At 39.1% G+C, this 25,505-nt stretch overlaps 6 protein-coding genes across 7 annotated transcripts in view; 5 read left to right on the top strand and 1 right to left on the bottom strand.

Annotated features, from left to right (window-relative positions):
• LOC137578360 (uncharacterized) overlaps positions 1-14,613 on the bottom strand; it is a 48,777-nt gene extending 34,164 nt beyond the window's left edge. Inside the window, exon 1 of one of the 2 annotated variants that reach the window (XM_068292125.1) lies at positions 14,383-14,613. Coding sequence is in view for 1 of the 2 variants with exons in the window: in XM_068292124.1 (XP_068148225.1) it covers positions 1,085-1,102 (18 nt within the window). In the remaining variant the exon portion in view is untranslated. Of the gene's footprint in view, positions 1-1,084; positions 1,363-14,382 lie in introns of those variants that run through there. The other variant, XM_068292124.1, reaches the window with a different exon arrangement.
• On the top strand, positions 9,017-9,938 carry LOC137578361 (uncharacterized). Its single transcript, XM_068292126.1, has 2 exons — positions 9,017-9,426; positions 9,492-9,938. Exons 1-2 carry the CDS (start codon positions 9,046-9,048, stop codon positions 9,855-9,857), a joined length of 747 nt encoding a protein of 248 aa, XP_068148227.1. The 5' UTR covers positions 9,017-9,045; the 3' UTR covers positions 9,858-9,938.
• LOC137576890 (nuclear RNA export factor 1-like) lies at positions 10,163-12,368 on the top strand. The gene is made up of 2 exons (XM_068290228.1): positions 10,163-10,180; positions 10,241-12,368. The coding sequence occupies exon 2, from the start codon at positions 10,276-10,278 to the stop codon at positions 12,178-12,180; it is 1,905 nt and encodes a 634-aa protein (XP_068146329.1). The 5' UTR covers positions 10,163-10,180; positions 10,241-10,275; the 3' UTR covers positions 12,181-12,368.
• Positions 14,614-15,393: 780 nt separating the features above from the next.
• Positions 15,394-25,260, top strand: LOC137575734 (protein TsetseEP). Its single transcript, XM_068288368.1, has 3 exons — positions 15,394-15,846; positions 15,921-16,637; positions 24,523-25,260. Exons 1-3 carry the CDS (start codon positions 15,490-15,492, stop codon positions 25,189-25,191), a joined length of 1,743 nt encoding a protein of 580 aa, XP_068144469.1. The 5' UTR covers positions 15,394-15,489; the 3' UTR covers positions 25,192-25,260.
• On the top strand, positions 19,035-22,061 carry Muc55B (Mucin 55B). The gene is made up of 3 exons (XM_068288675.1): positions 19,035-19,504; positions 19,574-19,763; positions 20,071-22,061. Exons 1-3 carry the CDS (start codon positions 19,109-19,111, stop codon positions 21,909-21,911), a joined length of 2,427 nt encoding a protein of 808 aa, XP_068144776.1. The 5' UTR covers positions 19,035-19,108; the 3' UTR covers positions 21,912-22,061.
• On the top strand, positions 22,511-23,162 carry LOC137575905 (uncharacterized). The gene is made up of 2 exons (XM_068288676.1): positions 22,511-22,825; positions 22,889-23,162. The coding sequence occupies exons 1-2, from the start codon at positions 22,514-22,516 to the stop codon at positions 23,096-23,098; spliced, it is 522 nt and encodes a 173-aa protein (XP_068144777.1). The 5' UTR covers positions 22,511-22,513; the 3' UTR covers positions 23,099-23,162.
• Positions 25,261-25,505: the final 245 nt, after the last annotated feature.

Here is a 25,505-nt window from a genome sequence, read left to right as displayed (position 1 = left end):
GAACATGCAAGCACATACAATGGACACTAACACAAGTACACCCTCACCCACACAGACATGCACTAGCACACAGATGCTTTTTGTTAGATTTTCAGCTAAATTTGTGCCAGCGCTTTTTGCCTTTTTTGTTTTTTTTTTTTCTTTGTTTTTGGCTTTTTGTTAATTTGCAATTTTCTAACCATTTTCATACATGTTTTCTCATCCTTTGGAAAGAGTGTGTAGGTGTGTAAGGGTTGTCGGAAAGAAAGGGCCGGCGGCTTTGCTGGTCAACATTTCGTTTGGCTCATGGCATTAATTCAATTACTGTTTGCATATTGCCAACGACCGAGCAAGTGCCAGCTCATGTTCATGTTACTTTTATCATTCGTTTGCATTTTCCAGCTCTCTCTCCATTGGTAAGTGTGTGTGTGTGTTGATGTCCATGTGGCTGCATGTTGTAAGCCGTTTATGCTGATGTGTGTGCGTGTGTGTGTGTGTGACTTAGGGGCCATCCTTAAATGTATGCTACGATTTTTCTTTTGCTAACTGATTTCAATATTAGCACGAACTGCTAATCGAAGATGAATTGCAAAGCTAATTTAATTGCACATTTTTGCAAGAACTCTCCCTCTTAAAAGGGTTCTTCAAATTCGGCCTTACATATATTCAAAGCCTAATTTCAGTTGCTATCAAAAATTGCAACACTCGGCGTGTGCGTGTTAAAAGAATATAGGTCAATATATGCAATTATATCACAATATTTTTAGCATAACCTGATTTTCCATTTTCCCCGCCTAAAATGCAGAATTTACTTTTTATAGTTAACGAAAAACCTTTCAAAAACCTTTTTGAAGCCCTTAAATGTATGCTACAATTCTCGTTTGTAAAATATAATCGTTTGCAATATAATGTAAAGTAAAATGGAAATTTGGTAAATAATTAAAAACAATGGAAAATGAAGACATTGAATTTTAAAAATTCTCAATTCAATTGAAGGCAACATTTACTACGACACGTGGCGTATGAGTAATGTGCAATTTCATTTCATTTGAATAGAAAATGGTATTTGAGAATACTTGAAAGGGAAATCTGTGAATAAACTTACAATTGCCTTGATACACATGGCGTATGAGTGATGAGTAGATTTTAGCTTTATTATGCTATTAGTCCAGTGATTAAATTGACGTTTTCTTTCTCGGGAAGGCACTCAAAAAACAGTTTTCCACATGTTTCTTTTTTCTTAAACACAAAAATCCATTTGCATATAATTAATTAATGGAAATACATGCAATGACACTTCGCGCACGTTTTGAACACAGTTTTGAGCTTAATAAGTTTTAGCTATAGTTCTGAAAGTTTTGAATTTTGCTCCTTTTTGTTCTACTGTGATTAGTTGCCGTTAATAGAAGCGTTAGAAGAATGAATGGCAAATAATTTGATGTCATCCATTTATAATAAAATGGCAGGCTGCTGTCACAGGCAGCAGCAGTAACTATTTTTATATACATCAACAACAACAACAACAATAAATAAGAAGAAAATAAATAATCAGCCGATCCCACTGCCCACCTGTTTAATGGCAGTCAAAGAGTAAGCGGAAAGTCCATTGTCGTTGTCAACGCAATTACTCTTAGTGAGTACTGGAAAAGCAAATGTTTCCTTTTATTTCAGTTAAACGTATATAAAGCCGTAGACAATAAGTTCTAAGAGCTCCATTTGCAGGTCAAAGAGAGATTTATATAGCGAAAATACGGAAAAACTGTGACAGAGAGATGGTAAGAGAGAGAGCGTGAAACTAGAGTAGCATTATCACATACACTTGTTTCACTCTATCAGCAGAATAGAATAGAGTTATATGTATGTAAATAGCCAGATACCCGTTGCCACTGCAGTAGCAGCAACTCACTGAGCAGCAGCAGCTGCGGTGGCAGCAGCGACTGTTGGAGCTTATCTATATAACGCCTGTTGCCCTTGCATTTGTGTGTGTGTGTGTGTGTTGTGGGTATGTGTTTGTGCGTGTGTGGGGAATATTCCCGGCATAACCCAACCAACCACATACTGATAACATTTGAATTTTCGGCTTGATTTATGAGCATATCGAGAAACATGTAACGTGTAGCCATGATGTCGACATTGACGCAAATTGAATCCCTAACTCCAACCATAACCATAACCAAAAACCATAACCCAAACCCCAAATATGCCCAAAAGTTAAGGCAGGGGCAAGCCAAATAATGCATGTTTATTTCTGCTTAATTTATTTAATATCTTTTACTGCTTAAAGTCAGTTGAAATGAAAAATACTTTTTAATTGCCAAGCTAATGAAAATCTTTCTGTCTTCCTTCCCTTTTGTTTGTTTTCTTTTTTCTACCATTTTTAGCCCGAGTATAGTTTTTCTCTCTACTAAATACTTTATGCATTATGCTGTGGTAGAAATGAGAAGCAGGACATGCACAAAAACACAGAGAAAACTAAAGTAGGAAACACAAAAAAACAAACAGCACAGACGAATTTCCTGGAGAAATCTGCATAAATAAATATGCAGAATATGCAAAGAAACAAAGAACTCAACCGCAAAAACCCAAAAGCAGAGGCATACGAAAAAGAATACAAAAAATTTACAAAACTATTTGATCAACTTTAAGAACAAGTATAAAATCTACAAAAAAAAATAATAAAATAAAAACTCAACAAATGCTCTGAATGAAATGAGTGAAGCGAAAAAGTAGTCAAGTTGCAAAAGCCGCAACAACATGAACAAAATGAAGTCAACAAAAATATGTTGGCGCCACAGTGTAAAGGGAGTTGTATACTCGAGAAGTCAAAAGGGCCAGCAGACTCATCATTCGTCTTCAACTAAGAAGTTACTAATAAAAAAAAACTAAATAAATTTCAAGTGCTTGAAATATGTAAGCACTTTCTCAACGATGTTAGGCAAAAATATGTAAACTTTATTATTAGAATTGTCCAAAAGAGCAACGGGGAGGAACAGAGCTTTAGGAGGAACTCAAGGCAAACAATAATGCCAATATATCGAAGCCAAGCAGGGGACGACAGCAGACAGGCCAACAGACCAACAGACCAACAGAAACGTCACTTTGGCATCTGTAAAATGCAATAAACGGGTTAAAACCCAAAAGCAAACGGCTAAAGAAATGTGTGTGCATACATGGAGCAGAGCATTAAGCTTCTCCACAGGACTGAAGGATATGAAACGGAATGAATGAAAAAATACACAAAACGAAAACTGCCAGCCACCAAATGCTGCAAACAGGGCTGGATTAAACAGTTCAAGGCCAAGGATATATAATGCCAATAGATTATTAATAATTGGCTTTAATTACGAAGAGTGTTTATAATTCCAATCTCAAGATAATATTGAGACGCATTTGCATAAAAGTAATTCTTTTTATACTCAGGAAAGCTTGAAGAAAATCGGCTGCCCGAACCATTTTAATCTCTAAGAAAGGATTTAATTACATGTACACATATTTTATTCAGATTTGATTAAGGACTTAATATCTCTCTTAATATAGAATGATTTATCATGCCATGATCCGTGACCATTCTCAGTTTGGAATTGTTCACAATTCCAATGCCGATTACCATTTATAAAGATAATTTGCATATATTTCATTTGCCTTATTCAATTGAACTATTAATTCAATTAGAGACTCTCATATACACATATATATATTGATTTGGGGGCTACGTAATATACCTAATTTATTTAATTTAGTTTTACTGATCAATTGACACTAATTGCCAAAAATATATAGTCAAAGGTTTATTTGTTTAGCTCATTAAATATAGTTTACCTAAATTGACTTAAGGGGGCATCAATATTTGATACAATTCCATTTTACTATTATTTTAGATAAACTAAATAATAATCTGGAAGAGTTTAGATATCTTAAGACAATAGTTTAACTTTTTAAACTAATCAAATTGTTGCTCATTTAATAGATTTTTGTTATATATCTTTGAAATTCTATTTCAAAAGAAGAACTGACATCGCTGAGATGTTTTTTCTTCTCTAGGAAAGTTTCTCTTGTGGTACTTGTGGATCAATATCATCAGGTTGTGACAAACATAAAAGGTTTGTACTTTTTATAAAATATTTTATTTATTTATTAAAGCAAAGTGTAACTTCTTAAAACAGCTTATATAACTATTCATCTACTTTTCTGGAAACTTCCAAACAAGAAGAAGAGCCATTTAGTTGAATTTGTTCCACTTCTTTCCACGAGATATTATGTTATGTTCATCATAAAAATCATCTTAAGCCACAGACCACAAAAAATGGGCCCAATTGCAGTGAACTGCCTACCCGAGTCTCCTCAAAATACAGCCCTGTCTATGGCCTTTTTCAACCTGTCGAAAACTTGAATAAAATGCACAAAGCGGAGCGTTCTGTCTTTCTATCTCTCGGTAATAAATTTGAGCAAAGAAACAAAAGCTCGTTAGGACATCAAGTCCACTCGATTTCAACGCAAATGTCAATGAAAATGAAAGAAAATCCATTTTAATATTAAAGCCAAGAAGAATTGTTTTTGAATGGTCTAGAAAATGGAATATGTGCCCCGTTGTTCTTTTCATTTTGAATTGTTTCAATGTTTGTTGAAGTAAAAATTTAATTAGCTGGAATTCCATTTGTTGCACACAGTGACCAAGAAAAGGTCAGAAAAAGAGAGAGAGAGAGAGAGAGAGGAGAGAGAGAGTGAGAGAGAGCGACAGAAATAGAGAAATAACAAGGAAACAGGACATGCACTCTACTAAGGCCAAAAGCTGGGCCGTGTCCAAGCTGCTGTTGCTGCTGTTCCGGCTTTGTCCTCTGCACTTTATGGCCAAGTTGGAGTACATCATGAAGTTTTGTTCATTACTACAATTGCGCCATACTATCCAAGTCCAGCTGGCATATAAAATTTTTACAGCATTTACAATTAGCCACAGGCGTCTGACATTTTCTACAATTCGTGGCCAGACTTTTCTTTAATTAATTTTGTGAATTCTGCAGCAGGAGCAACAAAAGGTGGCAGCAACAACAGCAGCAACTCATCAGGTGTATTAGATAGTCGGTCAGGTTATAATCAGCGTTTAATCTTTATGGTTTTTTTTTTTTATTCTTTCGATAAAAATGACGCATTTCGGCATTGGCATTGACAATTGAACACCCGCGCACTTTGTTCCGGGTCTGCACATAAATCACATAAAACTATTTGCCAACTGATGAGTGGAGTAAACAGGAGAGGAGAGGAGAGGAGCGGAGGAGGGGTTAAGATATGAGAAGCGTGCAACTGGCCGGAACATTGGTTTGCCTTATGGTTTGTTTTGTTTGTGGTTGCTCCTGCTGCTGCTGCTGCCCTTCGACTTTCATTCAATATGCTTGTTTATGGCCATATACACACACACAGTTGCACACACACACACATGCCCCACACATACCCCACACACATTGTAACTAATATTGAACATGCCTTTTAATTGAATTTCACGCGCTCTCATAAAGTTCGAGCGTGCTCATCAATTGTTAGTTGTGTTCTGTTTGTTTGTTCATCGTCATGATGTTTTATGATTATTTTTATTTCACAGATGAATTCGCTCTTTCCGCCACTCCCAATGCCACTCAACGCCTCCCCTCCACTTATGTCCGCTTCCTGCTGTTATGGCTGCTCCTTGTTTTAATTGCTCCAGTTTGGTTCTCTCGTTCTCTCTCTCTCTCTCTCTGTCGTTCCTTCAGTTATCTCCGTCTCTTAAAGCCGTAAAATGTTTTGTTATTGACTGCCACAACAAAACCAAGAACAGCAACAACAACAATAACAACAACAAATAACAATAACAATTTGACATGTTCGTTTATAATAATAACTCTGACATCAGTTTCCATTGTAATAATAATATCGAATAAATTTTCTCAATAAAGGAAATGCAATGCATTTTTTTTTTTTTTTGGTTTTTGTTTCTGTGTCTGGTCAAAGCAGAAAACCAAACAAAAGTTCATTAGACCAATTCATTTGGTCTGTAAAAACAAAAAATATCCGCATTGTTGCTGTTTTTTTAATTACCCAACTGATAATTATATCATTGATTTCTTATCGCCTTGTTACGCTCATGAAGATTCTCATAGATTAGTTATCTGTATCTATACTAATATGTTGGTATTTGTATTTATTATGACATTTAATTGCCAGCTGATAAGCCCAGACCATTGTGAACCAAAGACCCAAACACAAGACCGCACACACAGACAAATGACATTAGATTTTGCGTCATAAGGTGAAGTTTCGATTGCTCTACAATTTATAGGGTAAAATGGGTATATCGCTTTATGGCCCAGCTAAAAAATTACCTAGGATAAGATGACGAATGTGTGAAAATATGCAACAGCAGCAATCACTTGAAAACTTTTATTTGATTACCTATCATTACCTACCATTAATATTACCAATGTCTAAACGACCAAAGAGCAATTAAACCGTTGATACTGACCATTTTTTAAATCATTACCTTTTAAGGTTAAAAAGTTTTATATGTAATATGGCTAAGCTTAGTTTTTAAACTTCAAATAACTTATTTACTGATAATAAGGTTGAAATGAATCTGTTTTTTTTTTACTTTAATACACGTATAAGTTAAAATCCGATAGTTTCAAATCCAAAAGATTGAAGAAGGCTTTAAAATGCAGAAAAGAAACGACTAAAACAAAAGAGCAATTCATCTTTAAAAATGCCAAAGGATATTAGATTGTACCTTTGTATTTGGATTAATTAAACAAGAATCGAAATGTTGACTTGGAAAGCCTTGTTTTTTCATTTACTCATAATCACTTTATGATTTCTACTAATAATAATTATTATGAATTAATAACATCGCCTCTTTTATAATCGAATTCCATTCTGATTAACAGATATACGATTAGAGAATTACATCTAATATCACTATCTAAAATGAAAACGATTTCTGAGAACAGACGTGATTAACTAACTGATATACTAAGTTTAGTTGGTTCCCCAATTCACAGGAAGTAATTGGTTATAGGTACTTATATCCAAAGAACCCCATTTTTTTTTTTTTTTGCTAGTTTAATAGTCATGACAAGTTGCGTTTTATATTTAAATTGTGATTCACACTTTGGTATACTTATTTTAATATATAAACTATCTGTTAAATGTCCAAACATGAGTTTTACAAATATTTAATTAACATTTTGGAATACTTAGTTTGTATTAAAGTAAATTAGCAATTCCAGTGAATTTTAGAGGTGGTTTTTCAAGATTTCACTATCAAATTGAATTTATGGTAGCAAAAATGATTAATTAGTCATTTATTTGTGATAGCACTTATCAAAGTTTAATTGATATAACCTTATCGATTTCGGTGATTTCTTTCGCTATTGTGATTCACAGACAAATTGGCCACCGGAAGAGCCAAGTCGAGGCAAGACAAGGCAAGGCAGTAACCTACCTTAAGTGGCATTGAAATGTGTTTGTCAGATCATTTACAAAACAATTACACTTATTTGTGTGGAAGCCATTTAACAAATTGTTTTAGCTGTTTCGACTGCATACTCTCACCTACTGCCAGGTTGTTTCATTGTCTTCATTTCCTGATGAGCAGCTGATGACTGACAATCCATCAGCAAGTACGAAATGATGCTGAAACGTAACTCAATGTCGGCACGAACGACTTGCCACGACTTCATTTTAACCAACTGACAGACATTTGAAAATGTGCCATGGCCCTTCCCGAGGCCATCTCCTTTCCTCTCCTCGCTAAGTGCAGGGCAGACACTACTTCCTACTTAATATGCAGCTCAGGAGGTGCATTTTGTCTTTACGTTTCTGCAAATTGAAGTGGTCTTTTGTTTTAAAGGAATTGGAAAATTCTGGGAAAATAATTGTCAATGCAATCAGCAATTGTTTTGTTTTGAAATATTTTAATACTGATTGCAATTAGTTGGAAGTTCTATTTCTGGAATAATATTAATGTCGCAATCAAATTAAGGGGAAGCCAATTTCTTTTGCTGATAAAATGGTCGAGTGCTCGGCTAAATATTCGCTTTTGATGACAACGCCAGCGGAAATATTTGAAGGGTTTTTATATAGGTGAAATAAGTACATTTACCTTAAGAATTTTGTTTTGGTTACTGGCATTAATTATGATAAGAGAAAGACGGGTTACTTTTTTTTTTTTTTTGGTAATTGTCCAATTTGGTGGGCCTAAACCACATTTGAATGCTCTGCAAATATTGGTCAAGTTCTCTAAACTATCATTTGGTTATAGTTTACAGGGTTTAGTTTAAAACAATCTGTTCTCCCTGTTGATTGATTTGATATTCCATGATATTTTGTACATATTTGATTTGTCAAACATTATATTATTTTGATCTGAAATCAATATAAATGACAAAGTTCTTTCTTGATTCATTTAAAAAGAGGGTATTGAAATTGTTTTTTTAACAATTGTTTTCAAACACAAATAGTTCTTTTGGCAGCCAATCCATAAAGTGTCACATAATGATAAAAATTTGATGAAGTTTAATAAATTATCTAATTTATTACTATTCGATGACATTTCGTTTTAATTCAATCATTTTTGAATTGTCTAAGGAGATACAAATAACAAATGCAATACAACTTATAAACAATTGCCATAGAATTTAGCCATTTAGACATTTTTGGAAAAATATATTTGCAAAGGTTTCCATTTCAAATCATCAATGAAACTACATATATCAATTAAGAAAATGCTAGTCAAGCTCAATCTAGTGAAAGATTGCTCAACATCTATAAGATTTATCAATTTACCCATATATTAAAGTTAAAGACTTTTGGTGATCCCTTCATTTCAAATGTAAATAAATGAATACAATATAAGTATATATCGAAAACAAATAAGTAGCGCATTGTCCATTGATAAAATTTATCATATCAGTGTCATGATATAGACTAAGACCTGTGATTTTGATCACCACACTTGCTTTAGATATTGTGGACTATAAAAGGGAAGTAATTTTTAACAGACCGAGCAGTTTAAAAAGTATTGGCTGAAGTTTAAGGAGAAATATGTTCGTGAAAAGTTATTCCATTGCTTTGGTGACCATCATTCTTATAGGATGGTCTGGAGCGGATCCTAGTTCCATGACGGGACAATCGAAGTTATACGAACTGATGTGGAGTACCAGGGACTTGCAAAACAGCAATCCAACACGATCACTGGAATGCTTTCAATACTACAGCCCAATCCTTGATAGTCATCTGAAGGTATATGAAGCTGAGTATGCCGTTTGCAAGAATAAGTCTGCTACGGAGAAAGAAAATCTACTGGCTAGGTATACATTTGTTGTCGACGAATTAAACAGCTCGTCCAGAAATGCTTGCCAGGCTTTGGAAACATGCAGCAAGGGTGAGGACTCATTGGAGTCTTTAACCTGTTATGACAAAACGGTGAGTGTCTTCATATTGAGTACAGTCTTTGAGGTTCCAATTGAATGCATTTTCTGATTTTACAGGGTAGCTCTAACACGAATGTGATGTACAATGTGTCTACCACGGCTTCCATTCATCGCGCTCAGTTGGAGCACCAAATTCAGACCATTTCCTACAATGATGAGATCTGCACGAGTGCGGCCCAGCACAAATATGATAGTAATTTCAATACGGCCTACATTGATTTGCAGAATTGTTTGAATGGACTTGCTCCAGTGCCAAGTCCAACAGCAACTACAGATAGTGTTCCATCGATAAATGCCACCACTATCCCTCCATACACCCTTAAACCCGACAATGGAAAATCGAACAGCACATCAAAAAGTCAAAAACATGGAATAATTGGTGATATTGACAAGATTATCAATAAAATAGAGCATTTAGTCTAAGCCAACAAAGGTATTCCAAAATATACATACCTACATGTGTCTATTTTGACGTGGAAATAAAGATATTTTGATGAACACTTACATATTTGAATCATTTCCTGCAAGTTTTTAATATCTTAGCTTAACTCCGAAATAATCGATTTATTTATTGTACTTTTACGATAAATTTCTAGGTCAATGTTGCCCTACTCCCATAAAGGGCAGCATACGGCAACGCTATGATAATATAGCAACTTAGAATTAAGAGTTGCTCACAGTTTAAACAAAATGTTGCATCCCCTTTTTGGACGATAAAAATAAAAACAGGGTTGGCACGAAAAAAGGTATCGGGCATCACTGCAAAAACTGTCAGTATTATCAAAGTCAGAGTTAACTCATTGTAGGGACTGGCAACAGAAATTAAGAAATAAAAAATAAAATGCCGAAAATTGCAGGCAGCAACAAATCAAGAAATCAAGATCAAGAAATCGATGGAGCTGGCAGATTCAACTGTGACACAGTATTGAAAGAATTGAATGGAATAGAGAATCAATTCCATCGCAAGAATGGAAGCAAAAGACGTGTCCGGTTCAAGTTTTGCCAGAAGAAAAGAAATCCTAGTAATTCTGGTGACAGTGTGGCAAGTGGATCGACATCATGGGTCAAGGAGAGATACAAACAATGGAGTGCTGATTTACACAAACCGAAAGGAGGACCATTTAGTGTTTCGCCAAGCCCATATGGATGGTATCAAATTAAGATATTCAATGGTCACATCTATGAAAAGAGTGCTCTGATGGTTGCCCTATTGGATGCCGTTTCTCCGGATAAATTTGAGCCGCATTATTGGCGTGTCAAGCAGGATTGTGTCATATTCTTTACAAACGATTTTGAGATGGCTGGACGCATCCAACTGCAGGGTAAGAGTGCCCAGCTACCAAACGGATTCTGTTTGATGCCACGCGTGAGCAAAGGCATTCCCCTGGCTGTTATCGATGATGATCTTAAGCAAAAGATGAAAAATGTGATGGCCAAGCGTTACAATGTACAGTCCAAGGCTTTGGATCTATCTCGCTTTTATGCCGATCCCGATTTAAAGCTTACATTTTGCCCGCTATTTCAGGATGATGTAATGAAGGCGGCATTAGATATTATTTGCGAGAATGTACCTGATTTAATGGCCTTGAATCTGAATGAAAACAATCTAAGCACTATGGAAACGTTTGTGTCAGTGGAGACGCGTTTGCCACATCTCCAGGTCCTCTATTTGGAAGATAATCAGCTGCCGAATTTGTCGCAACTCTGGGTATTTCACAAGCTTCCCATTGTGGAGTTGGTATTGCGTCAAAATCCGTGTCGCTTCCGCTATAAGGAATATCGACATTTTGTCAGCCACGTACTCGAAAAGTTTCCCAAATTGCAGAAATTGAATGGTGAAATTCTTAATTCGCAGGTGGTCCTTAACATGAGGAAAGAAGGTCTGCTGCCAACAGCAAAAGCTTCATTCATTTGCGATAAGGCCGGCGAGGAGGTAGTACGTCAGTTCATAGATCAATACTTTTCCATATTCGATTCGGAGAACCGTCAATTATTGTTAGATGCATATAATGAGGATGCCATGCTTTCAATCTCGATGCCATCGGTCAAACAAGTGGACCAATTAAAAAGCCTTCGAAAATTCAACCGCAATTTGATCACCGATCTTAATAATAATCATGCCAAACTTTTGAAGAGCGGTCGCTTGGCCTGTGTCGCCACATTGAACGAGTTTCCGCGCACCTCGCACGAGAAACACACTTTCACTGTCGATCTCACACTTTGTAACGCGCAACTGATGGTGTTTACAGTGACGGGACTCTTCAAGGAGATGCCCCACGATGACCAGCAGTCCTACATTTTGCGTCACTTTACCCGGACCTTTGTTGTTGTGCCTAAGAATGGAGGTTTCTGCATTCGAAATGAGACGATTTTCATAAGTAATGCTTCGCAGGATCAGATAGGAACATACAAGCGTTCTCTTCTCCAACCCATTCCTGCTACAGACAACTCTTCAGACGGTATGTTAGGCGTTGATGAAACTCCCACTAGTTCGTCTAGCAATCATCTTAATCCTGTTGGCAATAATGGCGGTGCTGTCAAAGCTGTGGCACCAAAGATTCCTGCAGTCAACGATGATGCCGCCAAAATGCAAATGGTTCGTGCTTTTAGTGCTCAGAGCCAAATGAATTCCGAATGGAGTCACAAGTGTCTGGAGGAGACTAATTGGGATTTCTCGCATGCCACCTTTGTCTTTGACACACTAGTTAAATTGCAGCAAATTCCAGCCGAGGCTTTTGTGAAATAATTCCAATGACAACATTTATGAACTGTCCCCTCAAGTAAATCCGGATGCCTTTAAAAAAGAAAAAAAACCTTTTTTTTTCTTCTCTTCATATTCATCTACACAAAATTTTCAATTTTTAGGCCCATTATTCTTAAATTTGTATATTGCATCAATAAAATTGGTTCCATCCTTCAGATACAAAAATAAAATTTTAAAAATTCATTAGGCAGGTTAATTGGAAGGCGAGTATTAACATTTTCTTTGTTTCTTATGGATTTTATATATTTTTATTAGTTTGCATCAACATACAAGTGGATCAAGTCATGTGATTGGATTCGAAGCATTGTTAAAGACATCTTACTTTATAAGGTCAGTCGATCTTTGTTTTCCTATAGGCACAATTTATAATAGTTCGATAAGAAAATGTCTGGTAAAATGGCATACTAAAGTCGCTAAAATGAATGTAATAGAAGAAAGATTTTGCGACCCCATAAAGTATGTATGTACATATATTCTTGATCAGCATCAACAGACGAGTTGATCTAGTCATGTCTTCTGTCCGTCTGTCTGTATAAACACCTAGATTTCGGAGACTATTAGTGGTAGAGCCACCAAATTTGGTGTGTAGACTCATGTGGTATGTAGAGTGATCTAGTTTAAAGTTTTTGCCACGCCTACTTCCGTCCCTTGTAAATTAAACTAATGGCGGAGCTAGTATACGTGTGAGCGAGATTCAGCGAGAAAACATTTACTATAAGGCATTTGGTCAGACATTTTTTAGAGCACAAGTTGATGGAATCTGGAGAAGTCTAGGGTGGGTGGTATACATCGCATAACCATGAAGGATGATATGCCGTTGCTTATAAATATGACGACACACAAGCTACGAATTCGTTTTTTCAAAGTTCACTTAATGAAGATTAACATATTGAAAACCCAAATTAAGCGATGTGCATATGTATTTGTATACAAACATTTATCTATATTAAAAGAAATTTCTATTCAATTTAAAGACCAAGAAAATTTTCACGAGTCCTAAGAGAGATGGCCTAAGGCTATAGTTTCATTCGAATATTTTTCTTTGCGACAGGTAGAAATTGTAATTTACTTTCTGGACTTGAAGAGCAAAAAACTAAACCAATTGAAACTTACTTAATTAACGACAGAGAGAAAGAGACTGACGTAGAGAGAAAAAGTGATGAAGAACTGGAGAGGCAGATGGCTAATGTGTGCATTGGTTAACTTTTTGCATTTGCAAGTTACATCAAAGGAAAGGATTCCGGCCATAGTCAAGACAAACATGCAAAATCAGTTTGAAGAAACTTAACCAAACGCCCTCGTAAGGGTGAGCAAAGCAAAAAATTCAAGAATGCAAATGAAGGGTAAGGGAAACTTAACGTTAACAGTTAAATAAACAGCTAAAGCATTTTGCCAGCGGTGCTTTTCATTAAAATTTAATTGCATTTGTTTTTGGCTTGTTGTTGTCACTGCAATTAAAACAAATTAGAAACGTTATACCTACCACCGAGTAGGAGCTTGCGAGCAGGACCAGCGAATGCGACTGGGGGAGAATGGGTATGGTTGGTAAGACAACTTCACTTTTGCCAAAATCAGGCCAATAACTTGCGTCTGTGCCGCTGGGGTTGGGTTTCCTGTGTTGGTTCGTTCGTTGCAGAACGTTTGGAGGGAATGTTGGCTCCCCTTCGTGGCTGATTTACTGCGCCTAGTTGCGCTTTTGTGTGCGTAATGTAAATGCAACAACCTACAGTATCAAGTTAACAGGCACATACACACACATACACAAAGAACGCAATTAAGATATGCAAATTAGAAAATGAAGCTTGTTTGTGTTGGTAATGAAACTGATGAGATTCTCCATATGTATGTATGTTTGTATGATGACTATGCAACAAATGAAAATGAAAAATTCCTTTTTCTTATTTATCAGTTGCATTTTATTCTCATTTATTTTGCTTTTTGTTTCTTAAGTTTCACACGTGCCACACATACATACTTCCAGTGACTCATAATAGTGTCCATCGAATTTGAAGTATTTAGTTATAGATATACATAAATATACTTTCAAGTACCGATAAGCAACTGAAGAAGACTTTGTTGATAAGGCCAGTGAGTTTGAATATATGTATGTACATATATAGATTACGGTGGCCATCACTGGCATGACATACAATTATCATCTAGATTTTTGTTTTATTAACTTACTTTTTCATTAGAAATGGGTCAAAACTAAAGATTTTAAAGGTTATTCTGCACCTCTAGAGTTAAAACGAAGATAAAAACGGCCCAATTGATGGGCTGAGTTTGTTGTTGACGGATACTTGGTCTTCCTAAGATGGAAATAAACTTTGAATAATAAATTTAAAGGGTTAGTGTTGGTTCATTTAAGGTTTAAACTAATTCGATTGTGTTTACTAGACAGTTGCTAAGGAACTGACAACCTTTACGGACTTTGGTTTAATTTTATACTAGCTATACATATTCTACAGTTTATATATTAGATAACAATATGATTTATAGTAAGATTTCGTTTCGCCAATAGTTGGAAGTCTTTAATCTGGAAAACCGATAACATTGTCAATTCGCTGGCCAATGGCAAAAAACTATGACGGCGTTAGTATTGTGATTAAAATAGAATAAACACTTCTAATCGGCTGGACAACTTAACAAATTGGCATGGATTTCCTTGGAAATAAATGGGTAGATATAGCCATACGACATCTTGATAAGAATAATCTTAAGGTGTGTGCACTGTTAAATGTACAGTGTAATTAGTTCAAGTCGAGGTGATAACCAAATTATAATAGTAATAATCAGCATTTTATGGTTTCTTGTTTAAATATTTTTGGTATTTTTTGGGGGTAAATAAATAGATATGTCAGGAACATAAATGACGCCATATCCCGAGCCTGATTGATAGGTGAACTTTTTAAAAATTTCTTCGTGCTATGGATAATAAAAAAATAAAGATTCCTCATTAATTAGTGAGTGTCTAGAGGCAAGGCAAATATCATTTCAGCGGCTTCATCGGAAATGTTTTTCACCGATATTTTGTGAGTGGCAGTTAAGCGATAAGAATGATAGTGCTCGATCCACTTATAGGCCAGCGGAATCTAGAGTCATAACATGGCAATAACATGGCATTTTTATAATATTCTGTGGCGTTTTATGGACCGACGCAAAAGCAGCTGGCCTATAAATACTAAGGCCCATTTCTTCAATTGAGTTAAATACGAAACGATCTCTTAAGGCGAAAGAACTGCGAACAAATATTTAAGTGAAAAAAAAGTTAAAGTTAAAAAGTGTAAAAACATGTACGCGAAATTGTGCATTGTTCTGCTGTTGGCAGTTGGTCTTAGCCAGGCCGAAATTAAATACTTGCCCGATGGTGGCCTGTTGCAATTCATGATGCAATCTCGTGACCTAAGTCTAGGCAATCCCGAATGCTTTGTGTACTACGTCCCCGTGTTGAACGACATTGTCAATCAGTATCAAAAGGACTACGAACTGTGCCTGGAGAATGCTGAGGCAGCGCGACAGGGCATTGATGACAAAACTGCTGACAATCGCACTGAGATCGATAACTCGGCCTCGAACGCCTGTTCTGCATTGCAAGAGTGTAGTGCTGAGAAGTCTGCTCTCACTTATTTCGAATGCTATGTTAATGCGGTAAGTTTGCCATACTGTAGAAGCACTTGAGTTAGGTTACTCATTGGTTGGTTTTTTTCTTATTTTGCCTTTAGGGCTCCGAAAATGCCAAGTCCATGTATACGATTTCTGCAAATTCCGCTGAGCTGTTGGCCCAAGTGCAAGAGGACTATCGTCTGATTCAGGTTAATGAATTTGCCTGCACTAACAAATCGGAACGTGCCTATGTGGAAAATACTGCAGCGGCCTATGCCGATTTAGACGATTGCTTGAAGGGTATCAAACCAGTACCAACTGCATCTCCTGATTCGACTACTGGTGCGCCAACTGCAGCACCAACTGATTCCTCCAGTACCGCCCTTCCTGAAGAGAGCTCCTCCAGCGCCGCTCCTGAACCCACTAGCAACCCCACCACTGAACCTGAATCCTCCAGTAGCGCCCTTCCCGAAGAGAGCTCCTCAAGCGCCGCTCCTGAACCCACTAGCAACCCCACCACTGAACCTGAATCCTCCAGTAGCGCCCTTCCCGAAGAGAGCTCCTCAAGCGCCGCTCCTGAACCCACTAGCAACCCCACCACTGAACCTGAATCCTCCAGTAGCGCCCTTCCCGAAGAGAGCTCCTCCAGCGCCGCTCCTGAACCCACTAGCAACCCCACCACTGAAGTTGAATCCTCCAGTAGCGCCCTTCCCGAAGAGAGCACCTCCAGCGCCGCTCCAGAAAGAGAAAAAATGCCCGAAGAAGATTTGCGGGTAGCCAGTAATGCCGATATCAAATCCATCATTGACAACTTGAAGAACTGGATGAAACGTCACTAAATTTATGAAAATGATGTATAAAAAACTTTTCAAACATAAACATCAAAATTCCTGATTTGAAAAAGAGAATTTTGAAAAATATATTATCAGTATTTACGAGCAACTCAATTTTTATACCCTTGCAAAAAGGGTATATTAATTTTGGTCAGAAGTGTGTAACGCATAGAACGAAGCATCTCCGACCATACAAAGTATATATATTCTTGCTCAGCACGACGAGACGAGTTCAACTAGCCATGTCCGTCCGTCCGTCCGTCCGTCCGTGGATCAACGCAAACTCCTCCTAGACCGTAAGAGCTACAGAGCTGAAATTTTGCACGTAGGCTTGTATATACTGCAGGCGTTGTATATCTCGGATTCAGCCGGATCGGACCACTATATCATATAGCTCCCATACAAACCCCAAAGTCACGAACAGTGACTTTTCTCAATAACTTCGTTATTTTCTATGCTATTATCGTGAAACTTAATATTAGAGAGTTTACTACGCCTATAAGCGACTATGCCAAATTTGATCAAGATCGGGTGACTATATCATATAGCTCCCTCACAAACGGGCAAGTCACGAACAGTGACTTTCTCAATAACTTCGTTATTTTCTGAGCTATTGTCGTGAAACTTAATATTAGAGAGTTTACTACGCCTATAAGCGACTATGCCAAATTTGATCAAGATCGGGTGACTATATAATATAGCTCCCATACAAACGGCCAAGTCACGAACAGTGACTTTCTCAATACCTTCGTTATTTTCTGAGCTATTGTCGTGAAACTTAATATTAGAGAGTTTACTACGCCTATAAGCGACTATGCCAAATTTGATCAAGATCAGGTGACTATATCATATAGCTCCCATAGGAACGATTGGTCGAAAACAGTGACTTTTGTAAATAACTTTGTTACTTTTAACGCGATTGTTTTTAAATTAAACATTTCTTAATTTAATATATATGTTAATGACTGTGCCGAATTTGATAAAAATCGGGTGACTATATCATATAGCTCCCATAGGAACGATCGGTGGAAAACAGTGACTTTGATAAATATCTTCGTTATTTCCTATGATTGTAGGCCTTTCTTTCTCAAGCTTAAGCCTTTTTAGATAAAACGTTCTTTCACATTGATGGCTAATAGGTAAGGAAAGAGTTACCAAAAAAGTTGCAAGGGTATACAAACTTTGACGCGGTCGAAGTTAGCCTCGGCCCTCTGGTTTCCATTACTATGCATTACCAAAGACTGGATTTCAAAACATACTATAGGCCCAAATATCAAACCCATTCAGTTTGTGTGTTCTTGAACAGCAACTGCAGCACTTAATATATTTCTCCTATTCGAAAGATTCTGTCAAAAAAACTATAGAGAGCTGTCTAAAATCCTTAACTTTTTATTTAAAAAGTTTGTAATTATTCCCTCATACTAATTAATTCGATCATAATAAAGTCAGTACACATTGAAAAGTGAAGGAACAACTGAACAAGCGATCAATTTATATGCGAACAAACTCAAATCATTATTACCTGCAATAACATTGACCTGTGGGCACACTGCCCGCCGACTCACTAATAGTATTAGCCTCTAGAAATCGTATATAGATCAGGGGTAGGCACAAAGAGAGCCAGCTCAAACTGTCAGTGTATGTGTGTGCTTTACACTGCGAAAAATGAAAAGTGAATAAAATATGGCTCAATAGCTCAAACCAGCACAATCGATGATCTGCTGCAAGAAAATAAATGAGAAAAAACCCCCAAATTAATTTTTTCATGTGCATTTATCCAACAACGCGACATAGATGCGCTCGAGTCGAAATGCTGCAGCAGACTAACTCTGTTTTTACGGTTTCAAGTGCACTTCGTGTTGACTTCGGCATGCACACAGATGGGAAAACGATCACATGCCGAAGAAAAGTGCCCGCACGGGCTATGGGCGCCTACCCCTGATATAGATAGTAAAATGTATTAAGAGAGAACTTAAGGGAGTTAAACTGGACACTGGTGTACAGTATTACCTCCTTGTCGGTGGTCATAACCCAATCAATTTTCACTTTTCACAAAGTCAAGCAAGCAATTAAAATTTGGCGTATCTATCTTTTGATTGGAACTGTTTCTTATCGGTATGCCCTTCCACATTCCCCCTGGTCAACGAATTGCCGTCTTGCCAATGACAAAGTTGGCTATTTTTGGTGTGGTTAGTCAAAAGAAAAAAGTTATTAGCTCTGAAATCGGAAGGAATCTCAGCATTTATGATTTCAAGTAGACGATAAGAACTTAATTTTGTTTTAATCAAAAGTCATAATGTTGATGGACGTTGCTCACTCCAAAAACAAATGATATGTTTAAGTTTTTTGGGGGCTATAAAAATGCCATGACCACTTGGCTAGGCAGTCAGTTTAAATATTTATTTCGAGGCAATTGCAGCCAAGTTACGCGTTTCCGGTATTAATTGCGGGTGTTTTGTGAAATTTGAAGAGACATGAAGTTTGCTCTTGCTTCCGTTTTGGGCCTGTTGTTGGCCATCTCTGCCAGTGCATTGATACACAACCCTCATGTGGATTTATCTGCTATGTTGGCTCACCATCAGATCGCCATGCGTTCAATGGTGTCCACTTACGACGCCAACGATGATATGAATCTGATTAACACATGCTTCAACAACTACATGGGTGACCAATCTGCCGTTGTTTCCGACTATAACAAGGAATACAACGGATGTGTAACTACCGCCCAAGACGCTAAGGACGAGTTAACCGAGTTGAGTGCCTCTGAGCGTGAGGAATTGCTGGATCGCAGCAGCGTCATGTGCAAGAATTTGGCTGAATGTGACCAACATGTCGACGGATTGGAATTCTTCGATTGTTATCGCAACGCTGTGCGTATTAGTGGAATTTTAGGGAAATTCTAAGAAAAGTTCTCTAAAGATTGGGTTTTGTTTTTACAGTCCACTGACAGCTACAAGGTCATGTTTACTCTGAACAGTGATTCCAGTCAGGACTTTAACACTATCAACGCCAGATATAGTGTCATTGAAACTGATCTGACTGCTTGCGTGGAGGAAGCACGTGTTGACTATGCCCACAACATGGATGTGTGCAACGAAAATTTGAACAGCTGTTTGGCCGGTGAAGCTGGTAAGTGATCGATGGAGAGCGAATACAATAGTTCAGAGATTAAGATAGCCTTTACCATTGTATATTTAGAAAGCGCCAAGGCAGGATCAGTTTAGATTTTCAACTAATGGTCATCAGTCATCGCAAGGCGACCAAAAGGGACCCCAACATATTTATTCAATCGTTTTAAAATCTATAATATATTTGAAAACTTATATTCAACTATATAAATATGCAGTACTTTTCTTACGGGGGTTTCTGTGCATCTAAATGCCCGCGATTTGAGGTCAACAGATAATATAAAAAAATCATTTTACTATTGGTTTAGTATCTACCTCGGCTCCAGTAACTGAGGATCCAGAATCCACTGAAGGTCCAGCCTCCACTGAGGGTCCAGCCTCCACTGAAGGTCCTGCCTCCACCGAGGGCCCAGCATCTACTGAAGGTCCAGCTTCCACTGAAGGTCCAGCTTCCACTGAAGATCCAGCCTCCACCGAGGGTCCAGCTTCCACTGAAGGTCCAGCCTCCACCGAGGGTCCAGCATCTACTGAAGGTCCAGCCTCGACCGAGGGCCCAGCATCTACTGAAGGTCCAGCCTCCACTGAAGGTCCTGCCTCCACTGAAGGACCAAGTTCCACTGAGGGTCCTGCCTCCACTGAAGGTCCTGCCTCCACCGAGGGCCCAGCATCTACTGAAGGTCCAGCTTCCACTGAAGGTCCAGCTTCCACTGAAGGTCCAGCTTCCACTGAAGGTCCAGCTTCCACTGAAGGTCCAGCCTCCACCGAGGGTCCAGCCTCCACCGAGGGTCCAGAATCTACTGAAGGTCCAGCCTCGACTGAAGGTCCTGCCTCCACCGAGGGCCCAGCATCCACTCAAGGTCCAGCCTCCACTGAAGGTCCTGCCTCCACTGAAGGACCAAGTTCCACTGAGGGTCCTGCCTCCACTGAAGGTCCTGCCTCCACTGAAGGTCCTGCCTCCACCGAGGGCCCAGCATCTACTGAAGGTCCAGCCTCCACTGAAGGTCCAGCTTCCACCGAGGGTCCAGAATCCACTGAAGGTCCAGCCTCAACTGAAGGTCCTAGTTCCACTGAGGGTCCTGCCTCCACCGAGGGCCCAGCATCTACTGAAGGTCCAGCTTCCACTGAAGGTCCAGCTTCCACTGAAGATCCAGCCTCCACCGAGGGTCCAGCCTCCACTGAAGGTCCAGCCTCCACCGAGGGTCCAGCATCTACTGAAGGTCCAGCCTCGACTGAAGGTCCTGCCTCCACCGAGGGCCCAGCATCTACTGAAGGTCCAGCCTCCACTGAAGGTCCTGCCTCCACTGAAGGACCAAGTTCCACTGAGGGTCCTGCCTCCACTGAAGGTCCTGCCTCCACCGAGGGCCCAGCATCTACTGAAGGTCCAGCTTCCACTGAAGGTCCAGCTACCACTGAAGGTCCAGCTTCCACTGAAGGTCCAACTTCCACTGAAGGTCCAGCCTCCACCGAGGGTCCAGCCTCCACCGAGGGTCCAGAATCTACTGAAGGTCCAGCTCCGACTGAAGGTCCTGCCTCCACCGAGGGCCCAGCATCTACTGAAGGTCCAGCCTCCACTGAAGGTCCAGCTTCCACCGAGGGTCCAGAATCCACTGAAGGTCCTGCTTCCACCGAAGGTCCAGCATCCACTCAAGGTCCAGCCTCCACTGAAGGCCCAGCATCCACTGAGGGTCCAGCATCTACTGAAAGTCCTGCCTCCACCGAAGGTCCAGCATCCACTGAAGGTCCTGCCTCCACTGAAGGTCCTGCCTCCACCGAGGGCCCAGCATCTACTGAAGGTCCAGCTTCCACTGAAGGTCCAGCTTCCACTGAAGGTCCAGCTTCCACCGAGGGTCCAGCCTCCACTGAAGGTCCAGCCTCAACCGAGGGTCCAGCATCTACTGAAGGTCCAGCCTCGACTGAAGGTCCTGCCTCCACTGAAGGTCCTGCCTCCACCGAGGGCCCAGCATCTACTGAAGGTCCAGCCTCCACTGAAGGTCCAGCCTCCACTGAAGGTCCAAACACTGAACCTACAGTAACTACTGAACTAATAACAGAATCTACCACCGAAGAGAAACCACAAGAGGAAGATATTTCTAGAATTCTTTCCCAAGCTCAAAAGAGCAAGTGGGCATTCTTCAAGCGCTTCTTTTAAATAAAGCGATTTACTTGCTTGCAAATAATTAGGCCAGGTTTTTAAAGATGTGTAAATATAATTATTTATTTGAAATGTAATTATTATCAATATACGAACCAAAATCAAGTGCCTGAAAATAAATAGCATACTTTTGGGATTATTTCGAAATCTCTTTTGCTTTTCTTATCAGTTGCAGCTTTACGGCTTATCAGGCGCCAAGTGGTTTATTCATATCGAAATAAAATGGAATTTGATATCTAGGTACTTGTGGGGCAAAGCAAGTCTATGCTTATTTTTTACGGTGCAGCTGTGACGGATCTCTCTAGATTGGATCAGTGTCAATTGCTAATGCGTGGTATATGAACACACACAGTCAAGATTGGCATAGAACTTGAACAAGCCGAAAACGCTGACAATTGATACTAGTCCGTGACAATCTAAAGCACTTTTATTACTGATCGCTGTCAATTTTTATATTTTTTGTGTTTGCTTTGTTTAGTTTTGGTCAATAAATAAATGGGAAATTGATAGGAAACATTCAATTAGATACTCGAGGGTGAAAGAGTTGGCTAGCAATTCAATTTTCTTGAGGGCCGTCGTCATTCGAGAATTATACCGGAATGTGTAAGGTACCTCAACGACAGTTGCTCGGATGGCTGCTGACCGGGCTACTGTTAGTCCTAACTATAGCCGTTGGCGATGATTTATGCCATGATGAGTTTGCCATGGCCAGTGCAAATGCTTCGAATACATATTCCAATAGTTTCGATATTTGTGAACTGACAGCCAATGAGACGAAAATTGAATTATCCATAGACGAGGAGTTGGAGCGCTTGCAAATTGAGTCGGCCTCTAGTGCGGTCTGCAATAGCTTAGAACTCTGCAACTTGCACAATGACGATCTGGATTACTTTCAATGCATAAATGACAAGGTAAGTAGCAGTACGAGAGAGAGAGTGTGTTTATTAAAGGAAAACTAACTTTTTATTACTCAGGGCCCTGGTAATTTACAAGTTCTCGATGAAATCACACGCAATTCGACCAGTGCTCATACACGATTACGTGAGGATTACAGTGCTATACAGAAAACCTTGATATTGTGCACTCTGGAGGCGCAGGAAGTGTATATGAAAAGTATGGTCAGTGCCTATGAGGAGTTGCATTTATGTCGCTCCCAAATCGAAGACTATGTGGAAATTGATTAGTTTGCAATTACATAAATACATTTAGGAACAAAATCGAATATGCAATAAAACTAGTTGTACGGTATACTTTCCAAACATTTATTTAATCAGTGTAATAATCCGCTTCCCTCCAGACAGTCGTCTAAAGCTTGAAACACTTGTGCTGTTCCCAGAACATAATCATTTTCTGTTCGATTTGTGCATTGATAATGCTCCACTTCAATGCTACTTAATTGCTTGTTCAGAACAAGTGCCTCCTCTGAGGCATTGTAGGATATGCCATAAGCAGTGGTCATCTCTTGCGTTGACTATGGAGAAATGGAGAGTTTTGATTCATGCCAAAAAGAAGGGTAGATCAAGAGAGAGGGGGATTATGAAGTGGACCGCTTACCAACTTTGCAAAGCAATTGAAAAATTCCAAAGCATCGTTAATAGCCAAACAACTCTGTATGAATGTTTCAATACCCAATGCGGAGTTACGCATTTCCTTTTGAACAGAGCTGACATTGGTAAGCAGAGACTCCCGGCCAATGGTTGTCGAATCAAGGCAGTGCTTATAGCCAGCTAACCAATCGGTGCCCAGCTTCTCCAGTTGCTTTAAGTAGAGAGAGAAACATTGTTTGGAATTCCCGCTGGTTTCAGTGGTTTGGTTCAATAGTACAAAGGTTAGAAAAAGTGTTAAAATTGGAAATTTCATGTCTTTACTATGCAACGTTCAATGTAATACTGCCAACAAAAAGAAAACGAAAAAATTTCCATGAAAAACACAGGCAAAGTAGAAATCGAACATTTTTCGGTTTCTTGCTTGTTTTTTCTTTTCTTTCCTCTTTATGTGGTATTATGACATTGATGTATGGTTTGTTTATAAGTTGCTCCAATGCTTATCATTGAAGAACCGTCTGCAAAATAAAGCTCTAACAATTGGCAGTGCTTCTCAAACGTCATGCCGAAAAAGCATTGCATACTTGTAGGAGCACACACGAGCTGTTGTTATGCGAAAACACAAAGGTCTGTCGACCCTGACTCCCCACTGACTGACTGACACGTGAATGGCCTCCCAATCGAAATGCACATGCAAAGCAATTTTTGAGTCTTATGAGTATTACTCAGACGGCTTAATGCTGCCTAATTGATGACACTTCTAATTGCCGACAAAAATATAAAAAAGTTCACACAATTCGCATTTTCCATACGAAATTAAATTTTGCTTAGGGATCAATCATTTCACTGCGGCACCGCCGCCAGGTATAAAAGGCTTAATATCTGACTTCCTGGCACCCACTAGTCCAGAGTCAACCAAACAGTCAATATGAAATATTTCGCCCTACTTCTTGCAGTCATTTTGGCTAGCGCTCAAGTAAATTGAAGAAAAATATGCAAACGAAAAAACTTGGATTCACGAAAAACTAACAATTGGATGTGTACTTTCTGTTTCGCTTTCACAGGCCAAGCCCTCTCAATTGCAGAGCTCCTTGGATCAGTATCTATTGAAGAGTCGCAACTTTGATGTGGACGCTCTGTCGGCGGATGTCACCTCTCAGTGTTTCACCTTGTACTTGCCCATGCTGAATGAGGTGGCTGCCACTTTCTCGACATCGTACCAGGCCTGCATTAGCACAGCCAATGCAGAGACAACCAACCTGACCGCCGAGGCCACCAAACAGCAGGCAGTCTATCAACAGGATGTGAGCACTTTGTGCAGCGCCTTCACTGCCTGTGACAGTGACAACGATACCGCAACCTTCTTCAATTGCTATGCCTCCGCCGCTGAGGGGGATGTATCTGTGATCTATGACATTGCCACAAATGCAGCCAGTTCGGCCAATTCGCTTAGCGCCAGCCTGAAGGCCATACAGGATACGGAATATCAGTGCACCAATACCACAGAGAGTAACTATGTGAGGGATACGGCAGCCACCTATGATCTGCTTGATGAGTGCCTTAAGAATGGTGTGCCAACCGCAGCTCCCACTAGTACCAATGCGGCTCCCCTTAGTTCTACTACTACAACTACTTTGGATGTGGACTCCACTTCGACTGTGGCTAAGGCCGTCGCTGTGACCACAGCTGCTGCTCCCGTTGTGGTGGCCTCCACAATTGCTGCCAGCACTTGAATGTACCGAACAAAACAAAAAACAAAAAAAAAAAAACAATAATCATAATAAACGAGCATTAACAAATTATTTTGGAAAATTTTGAGTAATTCGAATCTTTGATTCTGTCTGTCTGACCCCCAAAAATTACACCTAAATTTTGTGTTTCTTTTTGTTGTCTGTGATTCGGAGAGGCAACAACAAATTGCTTATCGTTATCACACCTAAAACGAATGTAAGCGACTTTTATTGATATTTTCAATTATCTCTGTCTAGTACGAAAGCCACTGACGCCGCTGCCGCTGGTGTTGCTGCTGCGATTTGTTTTGTTTTGG

Source organism: Drosophila tropicalis, unplaced genomic scaffold (assembly GCF_018151085.1).
Source record: "Drosophila tropicalis isolate 14030-0801.00 unplaced genomic scaffold, ASM1815108v1 contig_593, whole genome shotgun sequence".
NCBI lineage: Eukaryota > Metazoa > Arthropoda > Insecta > Diptera > Drosophilidae > Drosophila > Drosophila tropicalis.
Note: the sequence above shows the minus strand (reverse complement) of the source record. Positions and strands in the feature narration are given on the sequence as shown.

Coding starts and splice junctions, on each gene's coding strand:
- LOC137578361 (XM_068292126.1), top strand. CDS start 9,046: ATGTTCGTGAAAAGTTATTCCATTGCTTTGGTGACCATCATTCTTATA. Junction 9,427..9,491: donor TAACCTGTTATGACAAAACG/GTGAGTGTCTTC, acceptor CTGATTTTACAG/GGTAGCTCTAACACGAATGT.
- LOC137576890 (XM_068290228.1), top strand. CDS start 10,276: ATGCCGAAAATTGCAGGCAGCAACAAATCAAGAAATCAAGATCAAGAA.
- LOC137575734 (XM_068288368.1), top strand. CDS start 15,490: ATGTACGCGAAATTGTGCATTGTTCTGCTGTTGGCAGTTGGTCTTAGC. Junction 15,847..15,920: donor TCGAATGCTATGTTAATGCG/GTAAGTTTGCCA, acceptor TTTTGCCTTTAG/GGCTCCGAAAATGCCAAGTC. Junction 16,638..24,522: donor AGAACTGGATGAAACGTCAC/TAAATTTATGAA, acceptor TCGCTTTCACAG/GCCAAGCCCTCTCAATTGCA.
- Muc55B (XM_068288675.1), top strand. CDS start 19,109: ATGAAGTTTGCTCTTGCTTCCGTTTTGGGCCTGTTGTTGGCCATCTCT. Junction 19,505..19,573: donor TCGATTGTTATCGCAACGCT/GTGCGTATTAGT, acceptor TTGTTTTTACAG/TCCACTGACAGCTACAAGGT. Junction 19,764..20,070: donor CTGTTTGGCCGGTGAAGCTG/GTAAGTGATCGA, acceptor CTATTGGTTTAG/TATCTACCTCGGCTCCAGTA.
- LOC137575905 (XM_068288676.1), top strand. CDS start 22,514: ATGTGTAAGGTACCTCAACGACAGTTGCTCGGATGGCTGCTGACCGGG. Junction 22,826..22,888: donor TTCAATGCATAAATGACAAG/GTAAGTAGCAGT, acceptor TTTATTACTCAG/GGCCCTGGTAATTTACAAGT.